Below are 22,792 nucleotides of genomic sequence, written 5' to 3'. Positions count from 1 at the left end.
TCCACGACAACGTTGCCCGTCCGGCACCACGTGGAGGTAGGGAGTTGTTTTTGTCAGCAACAACAACCGCCATTCGCCACTAAGTGGCGGTGACGTCACCACGACGCTTGTGCCAGGCTAGGTGCACCTTGAGGCCACGTGAAGTGTCACACGCGCACACACACATGCACACACGCACACACGCGCACACACACACAGATCGCTCTCCTTCCTACTTGTCAACTTCCAAGTTAAATTTTTATTTAAAGCTTTCGTGACTGCAGTAATTCATATTCTTAGCTCTTTCGGTAAAGTCACGTTGAAGGGAAACAATAAAATAATAAAAAATATATAAAACAATAAAAATTCTCACGACGTTTCGACCATAACACAAACGGTCATCATCAGGTGTGTGTGTGTGTACAGGTGTGTGTGTGTACAGGTGTGTGTGTGTGTACAGGTGTGTGTGTGTACAGGTGTGTGTGTGTACTGGTGTGTGTGTGTACAGGTGTGTGTGTACTGGTGTGTGTGTACAGGTGTGTGTGTGTGTACTGGTGTGTGTGTGTACTGGTGTGTGTGTGTACTGATGTGTGTGTGTGTACTGGTGTGTGTGTGTACTAGTGTGTGTCTACTGGTGTGAGTGTGTACTGGTGTGTGTGTGTGCTGGTGTGTGTGTACTGGTGTTTGTGTGTACTGGTGTGTGTACTGGTGTGTGTGTGTGTACTGGTGTGTGTGTACTGGTGTGTGTGTGTACTGGTCTGTGTACTGGTGTGTATGTGTACTGGTGTGTGTGTACTGGTGTGTGTGTACTGGTGTGTGTGTACTGGTGTGTGTGTGTGTACTGGTGTGTGTGTGTGCAGGCGTGTGTGTGTGTGTACTGGTGTGTTTGTGTGTGTGCAGGCGTGTGTGTGGGGAGCGATAGTGTAGTGGTTAGCGCTACGCTGCTCCTGCTCACGGCCAACACCAGTGACGATTATCTGAACCGGTCCCGGGCCTCCCCTAGGTCGACTCAGCCTCAAATGAGTACCTGGTGCGGTGTGTAAACATCGCCACTAGGGAGACAAAGGCGGTCGGGCGTGGTGCTGGCCACCCACCCCCTCGTGTACCGTTCCGGCCTTCAAACCGACACACCTGATGACGACCGTTTGTGTTATGGTCGAAACGTCGTGAGAATTTTTATTGTTTTATATATATTTTATTATTTTATTGTTTCCCTTCTACGTGACTTTACCGAAAGAACCAAGAATAAACATCAGCTCTATGTTTTCAAGTAAATACATTTTGGGTAGTGAATACATTATAGTCTAAATAAGCTACACATGACGAATTGTAGGCAATTATAGTTATAATCAAAGACATTTTTAAACAATCACGTGGTCCCTGTAGTCGCCGTTAGAGACACAAAATCTGCTTGAAAACAGTTCATCAACATATATGAATACATTGATTCGAATAAGCAGAGTTAATTTTCTATTTATGGCATGTCAGCTATGTGTCAGTTTTCGATATCAACATCACCTTATAAAAGAATAACATTTAAAATATAAGCGCACAACTTTATCCTTGATGAACGCTGCACTTTGTCGTCTTCCTGCAGGGGGCGCTGTAAACCTACACGCACCCCCTGCATGCGAACGACGGAGGCGCAGGGACAGACGTTCGATTACGTTGGAATCGATCTGCAGATGGCCAGCAGCTCCGTGTCGCCATATCTCGATCCCGCGATCCCCTACCAGGTGAAAGTCCGCATCGAACCGAACCCCCGGCAAGGCCGTCTACTTAACGAGGAGAGAAAATTCACGCGAAATGTCCTTTTCAACGAAGTCTTCCAGATGTAAAATGAACTTTTAATGAAGAAATAATGTAAACCAAAACACAACACAATTCAAAGATGTTTCATTTTAAAACTTCAAAACGGAGCATGGGGTACTTGCGTGAATGCGTCCTTCGTGTGCAAATGTTGTGACTTTCCTGGCCTGAAGGCCGTCAATGTGTTGGACCCTTATTGGTGCACAGCGTCTCAACAACAGCAGTGGGGTTTGCTTCAACCGATAGGTACGAACATCCAGACGTCAATCAGCAAGGAGCATTTCTAGTCCCAGTTAGACAAAATCTACGTCAACACGTAAGACAAAACTACAATTCGTGTTGTAGAGAATGTACCTCCTCCTATACGTGTAACTTTCAAGTGGTATGCCTTGTAACTGATGAATGATCCGAGCGTGCTCCCTATATCAAAGACGATGAGTTGCTGCAGAGGCAGATGCTTCGTGAAACACAAAAAATACCCTTTGACCTGTATCACAAGAACAACGGGTCTCACCCGAGTTATGGTTACTTCCAAACACACACACACACTTTGTCCTAACATCACTTAAGCTAGATTTGAACACTTAATCAATGTTTGACACTCATAGAAAAAATGTTACATGTACACGCACAATCAGACAAGTATTCATTCTTAATTATTGACAGGCATATTAACAAAATTTAATTACTGCAGTGAAATATCCTGCATCAGGTTACATCGTATTAACAAGAAGCTATTTTTAAAAATACGCACCGCCTGCTTAACAGTGTATGTACATAATCTTGGTTCTTTCGGTAAAGTCACGTAGAAGGGAAACAATAAAATAATAAAAATATAAAACAATAAAATTCTCACTGCAGTCGAAACGTCATGAGAATTCTATTGTTTAATATTTGTATTATTTTATTGTTTCCCTTCTACGTGACTTTACCAAAAGAACCAAGAATATGAATCCCTGCAGTCACGAAAGCTTTAAATCAGGGGTCGGGAACCTATGGCTCGCGAGCCAGATGTGGCTCTTTTGATGATTGCATATGGCTCGCAGATAAAACAAAATATTCTCACTTGTTTTAATCCATCCATCGATTTTTCACTGCGCATGTCCTGTTCAGGGCTGCAGGAGCAATTGTCCATTATTTTAATTGGATGATACTGGCCTACGTTTGCCGTTGCTGGGTAAAACAGGTAAACGCCCCCTTTTGAATCAGTCTGAGACTGCGTCTGCTCGGTCATTAGCTCAAAGCTAACCCTTCGACGAAGAAGATGGCGAAAAGAAAAAAAGACGACGAGTATCGTACATTTCAGGACGAATGGACCGAAGAATTCGCCTTTGTGGAGAGAGCGGGTTCTGCGGTGTGTCTAATTTGCAATGACAAAATTACATCGTTGAAACGGTCGAAGGTAAAGCGGCACTTCGACACGCGCCACGCTACCTTTGCATCAAAATACCCTGCGGGAGACAGCAGAAAGAAAGCGTGCCAAGAGCTTCTGAGCAGGGTGCAAGCTAGCCAGCAGCAACTCCGCGTATGGACCCGGCAAGGTGACTATAATTCGGCTAGCTTTGCTGGTTCTTTAGCAATAGTGAGGAACGGAAAACCATTCACAGATGGCGAGTATGCTAAAACGTTCATGCTGGATGTAGCCAATGAACTTTTTGATGATCTTCCGAACAAAGACAAGATAATCAAACGGATACAAGACATGCCTCTGTCGGCAAGAACTGTTCATGATCGTACCATCGTGATGGCAAACAAAGTGGAGGAAACGCAAGTGAAGGACATAAATGCAGCGCCGTTCTTTTCTCTGGCTTTGGATGAGTCAACAGACGTGAGCCATTTGTCGCAGTTCAGCGTGATTGCAAGATATGCTGTTGGTGACACACTGCGCGAAGAAAGTCTTGCTGTTCTGCCATTAAAAGGGTCCACAAGAGGTGAGGATTTATTCAAGTCTTTCATGGAGTTTGCTCAAGAAAAAAGTCTACCTATGGATAAACTTCTCTCAGTGTGTACTGATGGTGCTCCGTGTATGGTGGGGAAAAACAAAGCATTTGTGGCGCTTCTCCGTGAACATGAAAATAGACCCATCCTAAGTTTCCATTGCATTATACACCAGGAGGCACTTTGTGCTCAGATGTGTGACAGGCAGTTTGGCGAAGTGATGTCGCTGGTCATTCGTGTGATCAACTTTATTGTTGCCCGAGCCTTAAATGATCGCCAGTTTAAAACACTGCTGGATGAAGTTGTAAATAACTATCCTGGTCTGCTTTTGCACAGCAATGTGCGTTGGTTGTCAAGAGGGAAGGTGCTTAGCCGTTTTGCGGCTTGCCTGAACGAAATCCGGACTTTCCTTGAAATGAAAGGCGTCGGGCATCCTGAGCTAGCCGACACCGAGTGGCTCCTCAAGTTTTACTATCTCGTAGATCTGACTGAACATCTGAACCAGCTCAACGTGAAAATGCAAGGCATTGGAAATACAGTGTTATCCCTTCAACAAGCTGTATTTGCTTTTGAAAACAAGCTGGAGCTTTTCATCACGGATCTTGAAACAGGTCGTTTACTACATTTTGAAAAACTGAGCCAATTTAAAGATGCATGCACAGCAAGTGAGCCCATTCAAAACCTTGATCTCCACCAGCTAGCTGGCTGCACATCCAGTCTCCTACAGTCCTTCAAAGCACGCTTTGGAGAATTTCGTGAGCACACTCGTCTTTTTAAGTTCATCACCCATCCAAACGAGTGTTCACTGAACACAGCCGACCTGAATTACATCCCTGGTGTCTCCGTCAGAGATTTTGAAGCAGAAGTGGCTGACCTGAAGGCCTCAGACATGTGGGTGAATAAGTTCAAGTCACTGAATGAAGATTTGGAAAGAATCACACGACAGAAAGCGGAGTTGGCGAGCAAGCACATGTGGACAGAAATGAAAAAACTCCAACCCGAAGACCAGCTGATTCTCAAAACTTGGAACGCGCTTCCTGTCACATACCACACACTGCAGCGTGTGAGTATTGCTGTATTGACCATGTTTGGATCTACGTATGCATGTGAGCAGTCATTCTCACATCTTAAAAACATCAAGTCCAACCTACGATCACGTTTAACGGATGAAAGCCTCAACGCTTGCATGAAGCTTAACCTCACCAAGTACCAACCCGACTACAAAGTACCAACCCGACTACAAAGACATCAGCAAATCCATGCAGCACCAGAAGTCGCATTAATGGTGAGTGTTATAACAACATTATTTAAAAGAATAAATTCAGAGGCTTATTATACTGACATTTAGTTGAATTCACTTTTAAAATATATTATATGGCTCTCACTGAAATAAATTTCCAAATTTTTTGCTTTCATGGCTCTCTTAGTCAAAAAGGTTCCCGACCCCTGCTTTAAATCAACAGTGTATGTACACCGTACTATTGTTGCGTCATTCAAGACGAGTAGGTCGTTGCATGCAGGCGTCTGGGTCAAAATGTAGCAAATTCTAAACATTATCTACAAATAATAGATGAGGGCGCTTCGATGGCAACACAAGCAATCGTCATCAGGTGGGACAAGCACAGCAAGAAGACGAAACTGAAGTAGGTGCCTACTTCAGTGACGTCACGCTCAAGGGCGCGGTGGACGGGGGTGGGGTGAATACCTAGGTGACATGACGTCACTAGCGAGGCACACCTCCCCCCAGTGTTTCACGCCGATGACGTCATTCTGAGTGGTGACGTCACAGTGCGGGGATGGAGTTTAAGTTGATTTAGATTCATTTTCCATTGCTCCATCTCTTGAACAGAGACCCCTTGGGTGCGTGAGCTCAGCAACTACAACGTGGACATTACTGTGTATACACACTGTTTCTGTGTGTACACTGTGTGTGTGTATACAGACTATACTCTTTGGTTCTATTCGGTATTGACAGGCAATAAATCTAGAATTGTGTACAGAATTGTGTACAGACTATGTGTGTACACTGTGTATGTGCACACTGTGTGTGTGTACACACTGTGTGTGCGCCTGTCTCTGTGTGTGTGTCTGTGTGTGTGCGTGTGCCTGTGTCTGTGTGTGTGAGGGTGGCGTTTGTGCACAGACTGCCCTATATGACATCATAACAACAATCTGGACCACTGGACGGTTCCACAGGGGCATCTCACTCCTCAGTGTGCCAGGAAAGGTCCTGGCAAGGATTATTCAACATCGCCTTGCCAGGCACGCTGAGGAGAGGCTTGCAGAGCCCCAATGCGGTTTCAGGAAAGGGCGGTCCTGCACAGATGCCATATTTTCTGTCCGTCTGCTACAGCAGAGGTGTAGGGAATTCCAACAAGACCTACATCTCTGCTTTATTGACCTGGTCAAGGCCTATGATACCATCAGTAGGCCTGGGCTCTGGGTTTGTTCTTCGTGCTTTTGGAGTCCCTGACCCTCTGCTCACGATCATTAAGGACCTTCATGATGGTGAGCGGGCCCGGGTAAAACTACGTGGCCGGGAGTCAGAGCCATTCCCTGTACACCTTGGGGTGCGACAGGGATGCCCTCTGGCTCCCACATTATTTAACATCTATTTTGACCACGTAGTTCATGAAGCCTTCAATAGCTGTACCGGGGGAATCTCCATTTGGTACAGATATAATGGAGGCTGATTGATGCCCGGGTGCGGTCAAGTGATGGCTCCCTATTGCTCAACCACGTTATGTATGCTGATGATTTGGTAATAGCTGCTCATTCAGAGGAGGAGTTGGAGACGCTGCTGCTGAGACTTTACCATCAGCCCCACCAAAACTAAGCACCTGCCTGGATATTTTGTACCATCGGACACTCCACCCCCACAACTCCCATTCGGTGATGGGGCAGTTGTGGAGAGAGTGGAGAGTTTCCCATACCTGGGCAGTGTGCTTATGACAGGCTCCAGTTTAACAGCAGAGGTCTCACTCCGAATCAGTCGAGCGGCAATATCTTTTCATCGGTTGCGTAACGCTGTGTGGAAGCTACCTGGTTTGTCGCTCCGCACTAAGCTTCAGGTCTTCTCGGCCACGGTCATTCCCTCCCTTCTCTACGCTTGCGAAACGTGGACCCCCTTAATGAAGCATCTTCGCTGGTTGGAAACATTTAGGCTGGCCTGCCTACGATCCATCCTGGGTTTAACCAGGCTGGATTGTGTGAGGAGCTCAAAAATCCTTGAAAGATCTGGGCAAAGTCCCATCGGTGAGCTCCTCCGGCAGGCAAGGCAACGTTGGCTGGGTCATGTATCCCGCATGCCCAGCCACCGCATGCCGAAACAGCTTTTGTTCGGCCGGATCGAGGGGGCTAAACGGGCGCGGCACGGGCTAGAGAAGAGATGGAGTGATGTGGTACAGGAGGACGTGGCGTTGAGTGGACTTGCCGATGACTGGTACGAGCGGTGTCAAGATCGGCCTCTGTGCAGGAGGCTTGTGAAGGATGCTATTGGGCAGTTGGAGGCAGTCGCCCTCTAACAACAACGGAGGGCGGAGGAGCGATGCTCACAACAATGAGCGGAGCGCCGGGTGGCTAAAGCACAGCAGGTTGACACAGTAGGGGGCACAGGTGGTGCACCAGCCAGTCATCTCAGTCAGTCGACCCGTGGCACCTGGGTCTGCCCCGTGACCTCCTGCCCGCGGGCGTTCGACAGTTCACGTGGCCTCAAGGTGCACATGGTCTGGCACAAGCGTCGTGGTGACGTCACCGCCACTTAGTGGCGAATGGCGGTTGTTGTTGTTGTGTCTGTGTGTGTGTCTGTGTGTGTATCTGTGTGTGTATCTGTGTGTCTGTGTGTGGGGTGTTTGTGGCGTGTCTGTGTGTGTGTGGTGTGTCTGTGTGTGGTCTGTGGCGTGTATGTGTGTGTGTAGTGTGTGTATGTAGTCTGTGTAGTGCGTGTGGCGTGTCTGTGTGTGTGCAGTGTCTCTGTGTGTAGTGTGTGGCGTGTCTGTGTGTGGTGTGTGTGGCGTGTCTGTGTGTGTGGTGTGTAGTGTCTCTGTGTGTGTGTGTATCTGTGTGTGTCTGTGTCTGTGTGTATCTGTGTGTGGTGTGTGTGTCGTGTCTGTGTGTGTGTGGCGTGTCTGTGTGTGTGGTGTGTGTGTGTAGTGTCTCTGTGTGGTGTGTGTCTCTGTCTGTGTGTGTAGTGTCTCTGTGTGTCTCTGTGTTTCTGTGTAACCGGTCCTGGGACTCACCGAGGTCTTCTCTGCAGGCTCCACCGCCACTATTTGGTGCTCGCAAAGTGGCAGTGGTCCCCCCACCACGGGGGGGCAGTGGGGGGGGGGGGCTCTGGGAGTTTGTTGCCTCGTGGATTTTCGCGTTCCATCCCCCCGAGGACGCGAGGCTTGCGGATCCCCCGGGGGTGGAAATCCCGCGGGGTTTTTCTCTCTCCACTGGGCAGCCCCCTTGCCAGGAAGGTCGACTGGACGGTAACGCATGCAGGGTCCCCCCCCCACCGCACTGGTAAATAACATAAACCCATAAAACAACATCGCTAAATAACTTATTGTTACATCTCTCGTCATCAGAGGACAAGGCGCGTGATGTTGAATTGAGTTTATTTGAATGTTGTGTATGTAACCTTGAAATGGATTTGATGTTGCCTGCGGGCAGAGTCGCAGCACCCTTTAAAACAAATTAGCTCAATGACTCTTCAGATTTGAAGCTTTCATCACTGAAAGGATTCATACTCTTTGGTTTTTTCGGTAAAGTCACGTAGGTGAAAAATAAATAAAATAAATGAAAACTAAATTTCGTTTTATTTTCAAAATAAATAAAATAAAACTAAATGTAATTTTCATTTATTTTATTTTATTTATTTACAAACTAAATTTAGTTATCATATATTTTATTTATTTTTTACATACATGACTTTACCGAAAAAACTAAAGAGTATAGCTCTGTGACCTTTACTCGGGAACCAATTTATTATTGTGACTTCAGAACTGTCCATGGCCGGAAGGTCAAGGGAGGCAGGGAGGGTAGGAGGGGGAGTGGGAGGGAGGAGGAGAGTCCTACTAAATCCGAATTTTCCATCTCCCATGGTGGCACGCAAGCCAGAGAGATTAGGAACCGTGTCGTATTTGTATCAATTAAAATGGACAGGAGTCAACAAGATACACCGCTCACTCTCACCGGGGCTAGGGACTCAACTTGGCCGTTTGAGCTGCGTGTCTCCAAATCAATCAATAATTCGTGAGTTCACATTCCAGCCATGGGCAACTCGGCCTCATCATTGTGGGCATAATTTTACACGACATCATTGGTAGCGTTGATTGCCCGTGTGTCTGCGAGTCAGTGTTGGTCGTCATGTTGGTCATACAGAGCCAAGGGCACATTCTGACCGGTACTATTGATGGGCTATATCTGACCTACGACCTACGACCCAAGTCAAAACAAGTGAGCACAATCGGTGTCCGTGATAACGATGGCATTGAGAGTTAAAGTTGCTGTTTCTGCTGCTGCCGACGACGATGATGATGAGGAGTTAATGAAGATGATTCATAATCGATGTTTGGGCGAGGTCACTTAATGACGATGAACCCTCCAAAATTGACATCGTAAAAACCCCCCCACCCACAGCCACACAGACGCAGGTGTCACGTGTGCGAGCGCTTTCACGATCGTTAGGCGGCGGCCGATGTGCACGTGACCCGTGATGCGGGCCGCGTGCGGGCGGCAGCGATGGGGAGGTGGATCACCGCACGAATGCTGCGAAACTCCCTCGCCCGTGAGCGTCGAGGAGGCGCCCATAACCCCCGGCTCGCCAGCAGAAGGCGGTGCAGCAATCGTGGATTAACCGCCATGCGTTTCGGTTGCTATCCGTTCGTATAAAAATGCTGCGCGCGTTGAGCTTTTGATCGCACCGTACGTAGCCAACCGTGCAAAATCAGAGGCGTGGGTGGAGTGTTTCTCCCCTCGCACAAGGAGCGGCTTTTCTCCGGGTGCTCAGGTTTCCTCCTACGCTTGTTCACACGACTCACTCATTGGCTGACAATATCCTGCGATTAAAAATAAATAAAAAAACACCCAAATGTCGAAGGTGCCCTACTGAGTGGAGAGTCCCCGTGACACTGCGTAACTTCCTGGATAATTTAATTATCATTATTTACACTCCGGACCCAGTTGGTTTTTTTTTGCTGTCGTCTGACGTACCGATTTGGGGAGGCATCATGCGCGTGCAGGGGCAGAGCCACGGGGGGGGGGGGGGCTGGGGGGGCCTAGCCCCCCCTGAAAGTTTGGGAAAGTCGGTCATCGGGGTAACTGGATATGCGGCTGCTGCAAAAGGGTGCAGGCTGCCACCTTGTGCTGCCCTGCAGGCTGCCACCTTGTGATGTCACCTTGTGCTGCCCTGCAGGCTGCTTGAGCGGCAGCCATTCGAACCACGTCAGCGGCTCCGACCTATTAATAAACTCCGCGTTCAAATCCAATAAAATGTGTTTCATACATTTGTGGCGCCCATTGGAAAACATAAACTGGATATCTCAGAATGTTGAAGTCAGCAACCCACCAAAGTAAAAATCCTGGCTCCGCCCCTGCGCGTATGGACAGATGGAGGGGAAACTCGCGAATGTTGCGCGATTCTAGTTTATCAATAATGAAACTGTTCCAGTGGGATAAGGCATTGCTGGAGAGCGTTACGGGATCCATGAGTACGCCCACTCCCTCCCCCCCCCTTGGTTATCATTTGCAATCGATGCAGAACTAGTGCACCACTATACGCCATCATGAACACTACAGCCGACTTAATCGAGATCCAAAACGCACAGAAATTACAGTGATACTCTGATTCAGGGGTCGGGAACCTTTTTGACTAAGAGAGCCATGAAAGCAAAAAATTTGGAAATTTATTTCAGTGAGAGCCATATAATATATTTTAAAAGTGAATTCAACTAAATGTCAGTATAATAAGCCTCTGAATTTATTCTTTTAAATAATGTTGTTATAACACTCACCATTAATGCGACTTCTGGTGCTGCATGGATTTGCTGATGTCTTTGTAGTCGGGTTGGTACTTGGTGAGGTTAAGCTTCATGCAAGCGTTGAGGCTTTCATCCGTTAAACGTGATCGTAGGTTGGACTTGATGTTTTAAAGATGTGAGAATGACTGCTCACATGCATACATAGATCCAAACATGGTCAATACAGCAATACTCACACGCTGCAGTGTGTGGTATGTGACAGGAAGCGCGTTCCAAGTTTTGAGAATCAGCTGGTCTTCGGGTTGGAGTTTTTTCATTTCTGTCCACATGTGCTTGCTCGCCAACTCCACTTTCTGTCGTGTGATTCTTTCCAAATCTTCATTCAGTGACTTGAACTTATTCACCCACATGTCTGAGGCCTTCAGGTCAGCCACTTCTGCTTCAAAATCTCTGACGGAGACACCAGGGATGTAATTCAGGTCGGCTGTGTTCAGTGAACACTCGTTTGGATGGGTGATGAACTTAAAAAGACGAGTGTGCTCACGAAATTCTCCAAAGCGTGCTTTGAAGGACTGTAGGAGACTGGATGTGCAGCCAGCTAGCTGGTGGAGATCAAGGTTTTGAATGGGCTCACTTGCTGTGCATGCATCTTTAAATTGGCTCAGTTTTTCAAAATGTAGTAAACGACCTGTTTCAAGATCCGTGATGAAAAGCTCCAGCTTGTTTTCAAAAGCAAATACAGCTTGTTGAAGGGATAACACTGTATTTCCAATGCCTTGCATTTTCACGTTGAGCTGGTTCAGATGTTCAGTCAGATCTACGAGATAGTAAAACTTGAGGAGCCACTCGGTGTCGGCTAGCTCAGGATGCCCGACGCCTTTCATTTCAAGGAAAGTCCGGATTTCGTTCAGGCAAGCCGCAAAACGGCTAAGCACCTTCCCTCTTGACAACCAACGCACATTGCTGTGCAAAAGCAGACCAGGATAGTTATTTACAACTTCATCCAGCAGTGTTTTAAACTGGCGATCATTTAAGGCTCGGGCAACAATAAAGTTGATCACACGAATGACCAGCGACATCACTTCGCCAAACTGCCTGTCACACATCTGAGCACAAAGTGCCTCCTGGTGTATAATGCAATGGAAACTTAGGATGGGTCTATTTTCATGTTCACGGAGAAGCGCCACAAATCCTTTGTTTTTCCCCACCATACACGGAGCACCATCAGTACACACTGAGATAAGTTTATCCATAGGTAGACTTTTTTCTTGAGCAAACTCCATGAAAGACTTGAATAAATCCTCACCTCTTGTGGACTCTTTTAATGGCAGAACAGCAAGACTTTCTTCGCGCGGTGTGTCACCGACAGCATATCTTGCAATCACGCTGAACTGCAACAAATGGCTCACGTCTGTTGACTCATCCAAAGCCAGAGAAAAGAACGGCGCTGCATTTATGTCCTTCACTTGCGTTTCCTCCACTTTGTTTGCCATCACGATGGTACGATCATGAACAGTTCTTGCCGACAGAGGCATGTCTTGTATCCGTTTGATTATCTTGTCTTTGTTCGGAAGATCATCAAAAAGTTCATTGGCTACATCCAGCATGAACGTTTTAGCATACTCGCCATCTGTGAATGGTTTTCCGTTCCTCACTATTGCTAAAGAACCAGCAAAGCTAGCCGAATTATAGTCACCTTGCCGGGTCCATACGCGGAGTTGCTGCTGGCTAGCTTGCACCCTGCTCAGAAGCTCTTGGCACGCTTTCTTTCTGCTGTCTCCTGCAGGGTATTTTGATGCAAAGGTAGCGTGGCGCGTGTCGAAGTGCCGCTTTACATTCGACCGTTTCAACGATGTAATTTTGTCATTGCAAATTAGACACACCGCAGAACCCGCTCTCTCCACAAAGGCGAATTCTTCGGTCCATTCGTCCTGAAATGTACGATACTCGTCGTCTTTTTTTCTTTTCGCCATCTTCTTCGTCGAAGGGTTAGCTTTGAGCTAATGACCGAGCAGACGCAGTCTCAGACTGATTCAAAAGGGGGCGTTTACCTGTTTTACCCAGCAACGGCAAACGTAGGCCAGTATCATCCAATTAAAATAATGGACAATTGCTCCTGCAGCCCTGAACAGGACATGCGCAGTGAAAAATCGATGGATGGATTAAAACAAGTGAGAATATTTTGTTTTATCTGCGAGCCATATGCAATCATCAAAAGAGCCACATCTGGCTCGCGAGCCATAGGTTCCCGACCCCTGCTCTGATTTAACGTCGCTTCGCAAATTAGGTCGTCACTTTATTAACATCGCCACCCGATTTGCGTCGCCTCAACCCCCACACTCACGTCGCTGACAGCATCACCGTTCGTCCTCTCTCGTTATCCATCGCCTCTCAGCCCCTTCGCCTCCACCACCACCTACTACCACCATCACCACTTACTACTACCACCACTACCACCACCACCACCTACTACTACCACTACCACCACCACCACCATCACACTATCAATCGCTTCGGTATAACGCCGTTTCGATACTCAGGAACGCATCCCCGACGTCCACACACACACACACAGATAGACACACAGAAAATTACTTTTATAGGCAAGGTTGTCTACAAGTGTAGCGTGAAGTGTATACAGTGCAACGCTGCTCAGTGAAGGGTATGACGGATGCTGCAGGGGCGGCTCCCTAAACAACTTTGTAGGGGTCACCGAACCGCACTGTGAATCCTCAGTGTGCCGAGTGAATGTTTCTAACATTTGGCAAAACGCGGCGTTAACAAGAACGGAGTTAAAAGGAACAACAAGGCCACTTAGTCACTAACCGCATTCAAGTGGTGACGGTCAAAAACAACGGTGCTTCTGCATTGTGGAAATTCACCACGTGCGGATGTTGGCAAGTGTATAGTAGGACAGTGAAGTGTAGCGTATCAAAGTGTAGCGTTTGTAGTAGTGTAATGTATAGTGTAACGTGGCTCGTAGCGATGGGCATGCTGGATGCCGTGGTGCCCCAAACAAACTTCGTGGGGGTCACCAAACACCCGCAGGACCCGGGGCTGAAACCAGATGGAGTCCGATTTCAGCCGAGGCCACCCCTAGGCTGCGGTTTGAGGCTACTTGCACAAGAATTGATCGGTCCATGGGCACAGCTCGCAATCGACGTTCCAGTGGAGTTGTTCCTTGCATCCGCATTGCTTCTCCACCGTGACTGGGGGGGGGGGGGAACAGCACGGGGCGAGGGTGCGAAACGAACGCGAGAACCGTCGTCATTTTGACCGCGAGATTTTTTTGATCGCAATTTTGCGATCGCCGTTGACGCCGCCGTCTCCGTGCCGGCGTTGCTTGGGTGGCTGTCCTAGCCCAAGTTTTTGTTTCTATCCTAGCCCAAGTTTTTGTTTCTATCCTAGCCCAAGTTTTTGTTTCTATCCTAGCCCAAGTTTTTGTTTCTATCCTAGCCCAAGTTTTTGTTTCTATCCTAGCCCAAGTTTTTGTTTCTCTCCTAGCCCAGGTTTTTGTTTCTATCCTAGCCCAAGTTTTTGTTTCTATCCTAGCCCAGGTTTTTGTTTCTGTCCTAGCCCAAGTTTTTGTTTCTATCCTAGCCCAAGTTTTTGTTTCTATCCTAGCCCAAGTTTTTGTTTCTGTCCTAGCCCAAGTTTTTGTTTCTATCCTAGCCCAAGTTTTTGTTTCTATCCTAGCCCAAGTTTTTGTTTCTATCCTAGCCCAAGCGCTGTATATGCTGGTCATAGCGAAGTACCATAGGATATGAAAGTATGTTATCTGCACGATGCGCCCTAATAAAAAAAAGAACGAAGGCAAGTTTTCCGAGGGACATTACAGTAGTGTAGAATAGTGTAGAGTGGTGTATAGTTGTATAGTGTAGCATGCAGCGTAGTGTATAGTGTGTGATGTATAGTGTAGTCGTGCATTGCAGTGTATAGTGTGCATGCTGAACTTCTTCACACCGTACATAGCTAACCATGCTCAGGAGGTGCGGGGGAAGGGCAAACACTAAAAGTGCTTCTAAAGAAGAGCTTTAAATCTAAGCGCCTTCTAATATCGGAAGAGCATTCCAGACGGCCGCAGAAGCACATCCGAAAGCGCTGCGCAATGATGCAGTGACCACTGCCTTTGTTCGATGGCCGAGCCAAAAAGCCGCTGCTACCAAGATGACCGGAGTTTGTTCCAACGGTTCATGCTCCTGGACGAGATCATTTTTTTTTTACCGTGGTTTATTTGTGGAAAGCCGAGTGGCTGAGCGGAATCAAAATGGCTGACTCCGTTTCAGATCGCGGGCTCCCAATTCCGTGTTTCGGCCGTCCGTAATTTCAACGATAAATGTTGCTACGTTTGAGTTGTATATTTTTGCTCGATACCAGATTAGAAACATTCAGAAAATGTCCTTTCACTGAAATGTGACACACATGTAGAGAGAGAGACAGCAGAGGTTGTGGGTTCGATGCCGGCCCCTGCTGCTGCATATTTGGAGTCTGCGTCTCATCATCATCACGGTGGCTAGTAGATGTTAACTATCTCGCCTGATATGCAGGGGTCGTGGGTTCAATCCCAACTCTGACAATGACCGCTGCTGTATGTTTGGAGCGTTTCAGATCTGCCTTGTGCTCGCGGATCTGGTCAGAGACATGACGTTTCGTTTACCCAACGTAACAATCACCAAATGTGCAACTTCGTTTGTAGACTCCAGGGTATTGCAGGTCAGGAATGACATCCTTCACAGATGGGATTAGATCACGGATTTTGTGTAATATGAAATAGTTGCCGCTTTTTAATGAATAGTTTTAGTTTATTTTCGGGGAGGGGAGGGGGGGGTGGGTGGGGTGAGATGCGCACCTTGAGAGGTGTCGTATCCTCTGTCACAGCACGTGACACAGCGTCCCTCGGTGGCCCCCTCCGAGGTGACGCTGCACTGCGGCCCCACCGTGCCGGGGACGCCGTCAGTCTCGTCGCGCTCGCAATACTCCGGGCTGGCGTTCACGTGAACCAGGTCGTTCACCGTGGGCGCCGTCAACCGCTCGTTCACCGCCTCCAGACGCCGGCGGGGCCAGCGGGCGGCGCCGCCCCTGCTGCCGTTGGCGCCTCCGGCACCACCCCCACCGTTGTGGCTCACCAGCTGCACGGCAGAACTTTTGTCGTACTTTTCCTGCAGCAACCATCATCGTCGTCATCAGGGGATGTGGTGGTTGTTGAGTGAATGCGGGGAGCTCCCTTAGCTGTGAGGGACCCCCCCTCCCCCCCCCCTCCCCCACCCCCCCCCGTCTGTAACCCTCCTATGGATTCATCCTCACTCTTGGTTCTTTCGGTAAAGTCACGTAGGTAAAGAAAATAAAAGATAAAAAATGTAATCACGACGTTTCGATTGCAACACAAGGAATTATCATCAGGTGTGACAACCACAGCAAGAACATTTTACTGAAGTGGGAGAGAAACCGGAGTCAAGGGGTTTATACTGGCCATGGTGGGGGGGGGGGGGGAGTGGTCGGGGCTGTAGGTGCGGGAGGAGGGGCCAGTGGGGAGAGAGCCACGCATCTACAACGATTGCCGCCAACACGGATGGTGGCACTCGCAACAAAATAGCCGCACTGCCAAGCGCTGACGATGTAATTAACTCTGTAAAATAAACTAGCATCCGGTAAATAAGAGGGAACAACTATGAACTGTTAAATTTTACTTGGTTAATAACACATTTTAATGATTGCTCAGTTTGTATCTGTCCTCTGGGTTGAAGTTATGTCTGTGTTTGTGTATCTGGATGGCTTCATGAACAAATCTTTGATGGTAGCCAGACGGCTTGCAGAGCACTTTGGTCTCGGAGAAAACAATATCATGGGAGCCCACGGCGTTGTAGCAGTGATAAGCCACGGCGGAAAAGTTAGTTCGAGCCGTGTTTCAAATCTCGCGGATACGGTCTGAGACATGACATTTCGTTTCCCCAATGTAACAATCGAAACAAATGCAACTCAGTTTGTAAACTCCAGGGTATTGCATGTCAGGAATGACATCCTTCACAGATGGGATTAGATCAGGGATTGTGTACTGTACTGAATCGGACCTGGATCTTGTGCTTGTTTTTAAGATTTTGGAAATCTTTTTGGTAACGCCTGCTATGTATGGTAACGTGATGGTTCCCCCACCCCCACCATGCCCAGTATAAACCCCTTGACTCCGGCTTCTTTCCCACTTCAGTAAAATTTCTTGCTGTGGTTGTCACACCTGATGACGATTGCTTGTGTTGCAATCGAAACGTCGTGATTTTTTAAATATTTGTATTTTTTATTTTCTTTACCTCCGTGACTTTACCGAAAGATCCTTGCGGTCATGAAACTTCAAATCTAGAAGGCTTCATCCTCGTCACTCCCACCCCACACTCACCTCCTCTGGGTGCAGTCTCATCACCTGCAGCCGTGAGCTCACCTTCAGAAAGTTCCCAACGCTGCGAAAGTCGGCGAGCTGCTGCCAGCAGATTTTCAGCATGCAGGTGCCAAATAACTCGTGGCACTTGCAGCCCATGTACGCCAGATTGTACACCGCCTGCAGCACCACCACTAGCACCGTCATCATCGTCACCACCACCACCACACTCACCGCCACCATCATAATCGCCACTACCAACCGCCGTTCGCTAACAAGTGGCGGTGACGTCACGACGGCACCTGTGCCTGCGTCCGGGGATGGAATTCCTTTCCAGCTCAGACCCAGCGTGCCCTTCGCCACAAACATCACCTCTTGCTGTGTGTAACGGCTCTCTCGCTGCTCCAGCAGTTCAACTGCTGGGTTATGTTTTTTCGCCCTAAAGACGACCGCTTTGTGGTGTTGCGATCAAAACGGCGTGGACGTTTTATTTTTTCTACCTCCGTGATGACTTTACCGAAAGAACCCAAAGGGGTGTGGATTCCTGCAGTCGCGAAAGCTTCAAATCAAGATTCATGCATAACAATAATCTTAAATGTAAGAACTGTATCCTGCGACCAGACGTTATTGTACTTGAAACATAAACCGGTAAAATTTTGATTTAAAGCTTTCGTGATTGCAAGGATTCATATTCTTGGTTCTTTCGGTAAAGTCACGAAGGGAAACAATAAAATAATTAATAAATATATAACCAATAAAATTCTCACGACGTTTCGACTGCAACACAAGCAATCATCAGGTGTGAAAACCACAGCAAGAAAATTTGGAAAAAGTTGTGTTTTTTTTCTTCAAATTTTGATGATGATTGTTTGTGTTGCAGTCGAAACGTCGTGAGAATTTTAATGTTCATATTTTTATTTTTTATTATTTTATTGTTTCCCTTCTACGTGACTTCACCGAAAGAACCAAGAATATAACCGGTGAAAGTTAAAGCGAGAATCATTGCATCAATCACGATTGGTAATACAACCCGAGCCGACGAAGCCGAACCTAATTTGCATTGATCGCAAAAAATAACTTTTTTCCATTACATTTGTTTTTTTAATGACAATACATACACATGCACAACCCACCCGTTCACCCACTCACCAGCCGGCCGGCCTCGTTGTTGTGCAAATTCAACGCCAAAGACTCCCCTCCTTGCCCGCTGCCACGATTGCGATCGCCCGCATCCACGAACCACTTGGCGAATTGGTATCCGTATTCGACGTCGTCTCCGGAGCCGCCCCGCCGAGCATCCGGCGGTAGCTTCATGGCGTGGGGAACGACCCAGGAGCAAGCACCCTGCAGGGCCCCCTGGCGGCAGGCGCGCGCCACCGCGTGGGCCACTCCGGCAGCGGTGACGGCGGAGACGAACGCGGCCTCGCGCGAGCCTGGGGAGACTCCCAGAGGGGCGTCGTGCGTGAAGCCCGCCCCGTCAGCTGGAGACGGTGCGGCCAGACCGGTGTGGGAAGGGGTTTTGGGGGAGAACACGCCAAGCAGGTGGTAGGGAAAACGTCGCCTATTTAGAGACAGACCGCTCTCACGGGATTTGCCCGGGGACCGAACAATGGGCTCCGCGGCCCTGCGAAAGGAGAGCCCCCGAATCGGCGGCGTGGGGGCGCGCAGCTCAGAAGCGGCAGCAGCACGAGCGGCTGGGGAGAGCTCCCACCCTCAAGGACCGACACGAGTGGGGACCAGGGGGATCGTCGCCGCGGGTAGGAGCCGAGCGCCGTCTCCAACTCCGCGGAATAGATCTCGGGACAGGGAAACGATCAGGTGACGGGTATTACGATCGCTGCTTTTACAGCGGCCGACCTGGGGAGCGAACTAGGGCCGGTGGGACGTCCGGGACCCCCAAGAGGCGTGCCAGGAGCATCAGGAGCAGTGAAGTGAGCGAGCCGCAGCCTGGCACTGGCCCAGAGCGAAGGCGGTTGCCATCGGGATAACGGGGCGGCCGCTTGGGCCGCCCGCGGACATCTCCCGCTGCCCGAGGACGGGAACTCTGCGAAGCAGAGTCGCGTAGGGGAGGGGGAAACCCCTGGAGGAGGAACGCGGGAACTCCGAAGCAGAGTCGCGTAGGGGTGGGAGGTGGGCGACCGGGCGACCCCCCCCCCCCTTTCCCCCCCCAAAAAAGCTTCTGTGTGCGTGTCTCGGGGAAGCGGTCGGGCACCTTAGGTGCGAGTGGATGTGGCGGGCTCGCTCTGACCCCTTACCCGACTCAGCCACGAGGTCCAGTGCGTCCTCCGCGCCAGGCACGGTGCAGTTCCACCGTTTGCCCTGGAACTGGTGCCGGCACTCGGACAGCGCCAGGTGGACGCCCTCGGCCACGTGCGCCACGTGGTCCCGGTGCCGCAGGCATATTCTGCGCTGTGCGGGAGACAGCCCCGGCACCCAAATGCACAGCAGCCGATACTCGGAGGGGTCAAAGTTGGGGGCCCACAGTGCGAGCGACCTGCAGAGGGATGGGGGCGGAAGTCACGGTGGCCGGGGGATGTTGACTACCTCGCCTGGTACGCAGGCAGTTGTGGGTTCGATCCCAACCCCTTAAAAAATGCCTGCTGCTGCATGTACGTTTTGAGTTTGCATGTCTCTCCCCATGGTTGCGTGGATTCATCTCCAGGTCCCTCTGGTTTAGAATCAACGTCTCTACGCGTTTGGAGTGATTTGGCTGCTGCTATAAATCACCACGTGATGATGATATCGGCCACTTGCTTGAGCTATAAAGTGCGATAGCCAGGCCTCTCCTGAAAAAGTGCTACATGATAAAAAGTTAAATAGAGCAAATATCTGTGGAATTTCTACAGATTTGTAAATTTGAATATTACACGATGTACACACACACACGAGTTATTCTTCTCTGAAGTTGTGTAGTGACACAGCGCCGACCGCTGTCCAGCGGCGGCAACTGCTGTGGACAGCGAGTGCACTCACGCCGTCGAGAGTCTACACACGGCCGCTGCGTGCCGGCAGGGCGGAGGAACCGGGGCAAGGGTCACGGAAGACCTCACAGGGAGGGAGGCCCCTGGAACCCTCTGGTTGGTTTGAGAAGGGAGGTGGGGCCAGGGGCGGGGCCAGGGCAGGGCCAGGGGCGGGGCCAGGCCAGGCCAGGGGCCAGGGGCAATATAAAAGCAGCGGTGAGAGCGCTCCGGGCTGCCGGTACTGGGAATGGACTCTTCTTCTCATTGTCGCCTTCACCGGTAATTGTGCGGCCAGACAGCGGTTGGTCGTCTCGGTCGACGCAACGCGGTTCAGGGTCGTGTCTGGGCCGCGGCTGTACGGCAGCGTGGTCGAGAGAGGCCGGAGTTGGTGTAACGGAAATAAGAGACGGTGCCTCCTGCGACTGCATCGTCTCCGACTGTGCGTGTGCGTGCCGCACGCCGGAGGAGGACGCTACATGGGCGCAGGATGGGAAACAAGCGATTGTCTTTTAGCGCGCAAGACCCCGGCCGAGCCAAGTGACTCTTTCCTCAGCGGCGACCTGGCGATCATCACGCTGACACTTACAGCAGTAGGCAAACACTCTCAACGCGTGCTTCTAAATGTGGAGGGAATAATCGGAGGACCCCGGAATAAAAATTCTTAAGACGACCACGGGGAAAATATAGCAACTCCAAATATACGGCATGTGTCAAGGTCGCGATTGAACCCACGACCTCCTGCATAACAGCCGAGGTCGTCAACATCTCCTAGCCACCATGGTGCCCCAATATACCGCGCTAGATACTGTATATGTGATGTATATACACGCACACGATAAAAAAAATTCCGTACAACAACCGTATTGAGTGTGCAAAATAGAGGCAAGGTAAGAAGGTTGCTCAAATCGACGTCGAAACTTGTGAGCTCTCATCGCAGCAGTGAGGACGAAGACAGCGGCAGTGGCGGCGGCTTGCGGTCACCACAAGGAGGCGCTGGCGACTGCCCACAGCTGTGCCAAGGCGCAGAGCCCCAGCGGGAACCAGTCCACACGTCGCAGGGGATCCATCGAAATCCTCGTGGTCAGCGGCGCTGCGCAGAAGAGAAGCGGCCCGGTGGTGACGATGTTAACTCCCTCGCCTGGTACACAAGAGGTCGTGGGTTCGACCCTGACGATGCCCGCTGCCGTATGTTTTGAGTTTTCACGTCTCGCTCATCATCATCATCATCACCACCACGGTGGCTGGGAGATGTTCATTACCTCGCGTGGTACGCGGGATCGAACCCACGACCGCTTGCGTACCAGGCGAGGGAGTTAACATCTCCTAGCCACAGTGATCGTGACCAACTCGACTGCCGTCACTCTGGTGGGTACGATGGAATTAAGCTGCGGTAACGACGTTAAATCTATGAATGCATGCGGGGTATATGGAGGTGCGGGCTATCTGAATTTCTGCGGGTTACATGCTTGAAACTACGGTAGTCTCAATGGAGCGTGGCTGCTGGTGGAGGGGGGTGAGGGCATGTGAGGATGATGAGTCTCCCCGGTATCGTCTGAAGAGCGCGATGGGCCGGGGAGTTTCATGCTCCCCACCGTGAAACACTTGCACACGCACACACAAAGACAAAGGTCCCCCGTGCAAGCCTTAGACCGTCGAGGCAAGTACCGTTAGCGAGTAGCGGCGCCACGCTCGGCCGCCTTTGTCTCCCCTGTGGCGAGGTCTACCCATCGCACCAGGTGTGCTCATTTGAGGCCGAGTATACTTAGGGGAGGCCCAGGACCGGTTCAGATAATCGTCACTGGCGTTGGCCGTGAGCGAGGGAACTGAAATCGGGTCAAGAATTGACTCCACCTACGTTCATCAGATTTATATTTTTAAGGCCGGAAGTTTGACCACTCGCTCGCTCCCTTCGGGGCGAAGCGGCTAAGGAGCGAAATCCTTTCGCGTGAAGACGAAAAGAAACTCGCCCGCAATGTGGCGCCATTCCGATTGCAAACGGTGCGACACTTCGGGACGTGCTCCACGGGCCGTGGACGAGTTTCCCCGTCGTCGGCAGTCTCACCTGGCAGGTGCACAGGCAGGTACACAGCCTGGCAGGCAGGTAGGTAGGCTGGCAGGCAGGAAGGCAGGGCAGGCAGGTGGGGCAGGCAGGCAGGCGGGTAGGCAGGCAGGCAGGCGGGCAGGTAGGCGGGCAGGCAGGCAGTGGAATCCACACCCCCGCAGTGTCAGCGGAGGGCCCTTTTATAGATCTTGTTGTTTGTCAAATTAGTCATCACGGCGTGCTCATCACGAGTCCACGTGCTCCCGAGATGATCTCATCCCACACACACCTGCAGCCACTTTCCACAAAGCCCTGCCCCCCTCCCCACGTGCGTCCCTCGCTCCTCATCAATCAAGAGACACCCTGCCCCCAACGCCATCACTCTGACTGCCACAGTGATAGACTTGGGGGGTGGGTTATGTCCGCAACGTTGTGTCCACGTTCACGCAGATGCGTAAACGTGGTTTTCTCGACATATTATTTATGTTGAGTTTAACACGTAGGCTTTCGCGACCAATATTATTCACAATCAAGGTTTTTGGGTTAGATCGTGTTATTTAATGTGTTTTAACTCTCCACCACCCGACACGGCCAAACAGTAAAAAAAGTGTCACGTTTAAAAAAGACAAATAGTTCACTGCTTTAGCCAATCGGTGTGTTGAAGAGTGAATAAATATCATTTACATTTTTTGAGTAGTACGACGTTTCGCTGGTAATTACATTCAGCATCAAC

At 49.8% G+C, this 22,792-nt stretch overlaps 1 protein-coding gene across 3 annotated transcripts; it reads right to left on the bottom strand.

The window, feature by feature from the left end:
- Window positions 1-12,863: 12,863 nt before the first annotated feature.
- Window positions 12,864-22,265, bottom strand: LOC142917264 (protein Wnt-5b-like). 3 transcript variants are annotated; one of them, XM_076061889.1, is made up of 7 exons: window positions 22,081-22,265; window positions 21,000-21,108; window positions 19,314-19,552; window positions 18,208-18,539; window positions 17,122-17,238; window positions 15,541-15,850; window positions 12,864-13,900 (listed from the first exon to the last, which is right to left on the bottom strand). In XM_076061889.1, exons 2-7 carry the CDS (start codon window positions 21,083-21,085, stop codon window positions 13,806-13,808), a joined length of 1,179 nt encoding a protein of 392 aa, XP_075918004.1. In that variant the 5' UTR covers window positions 21,086-21,108; window positions 22,081-22,265; the 3' UTR covers window positions 12,864-13,805. The 3 variants fall into 3 exon arrangements, with proteins under 3 accessions (XP_075918004.1, XP_075918005.1, XP_075918006.1); XM_076061890.1 differs by having other exon boundaries at window positions 15,541-15,820; XM_076061891.1 differs by lacking the exon at window positions 17,122-17,238.
- Window positions 22,266-22,792: the final 527 nt, after the last annotated feature.

Source organism: Petromyzon marinus, unplaced genomic scaffold (genome assembly GCF_048934315.1).
Source record: "Petromyzon marinus isolate PM22_M1 ecotype Great Lakes invasive population unplaced genomic scaffold, UKy_Petmar_22M1.pri1.0 PM_G_Scaffold_44, whole genome shotgun sequence".
Lineage (NCBI taxonomy): Eukaryota > Metazoa > Chordata > Hyperoartia > Petromyzontiformes > Petromyzontidae > Petromyzon > Petromyzon marinus.
The sequence above is the reverse complement of the archived record's forward strand: the minus strand, read 5'-3'. Positions and strand labels throughout refer to the sequence as shown.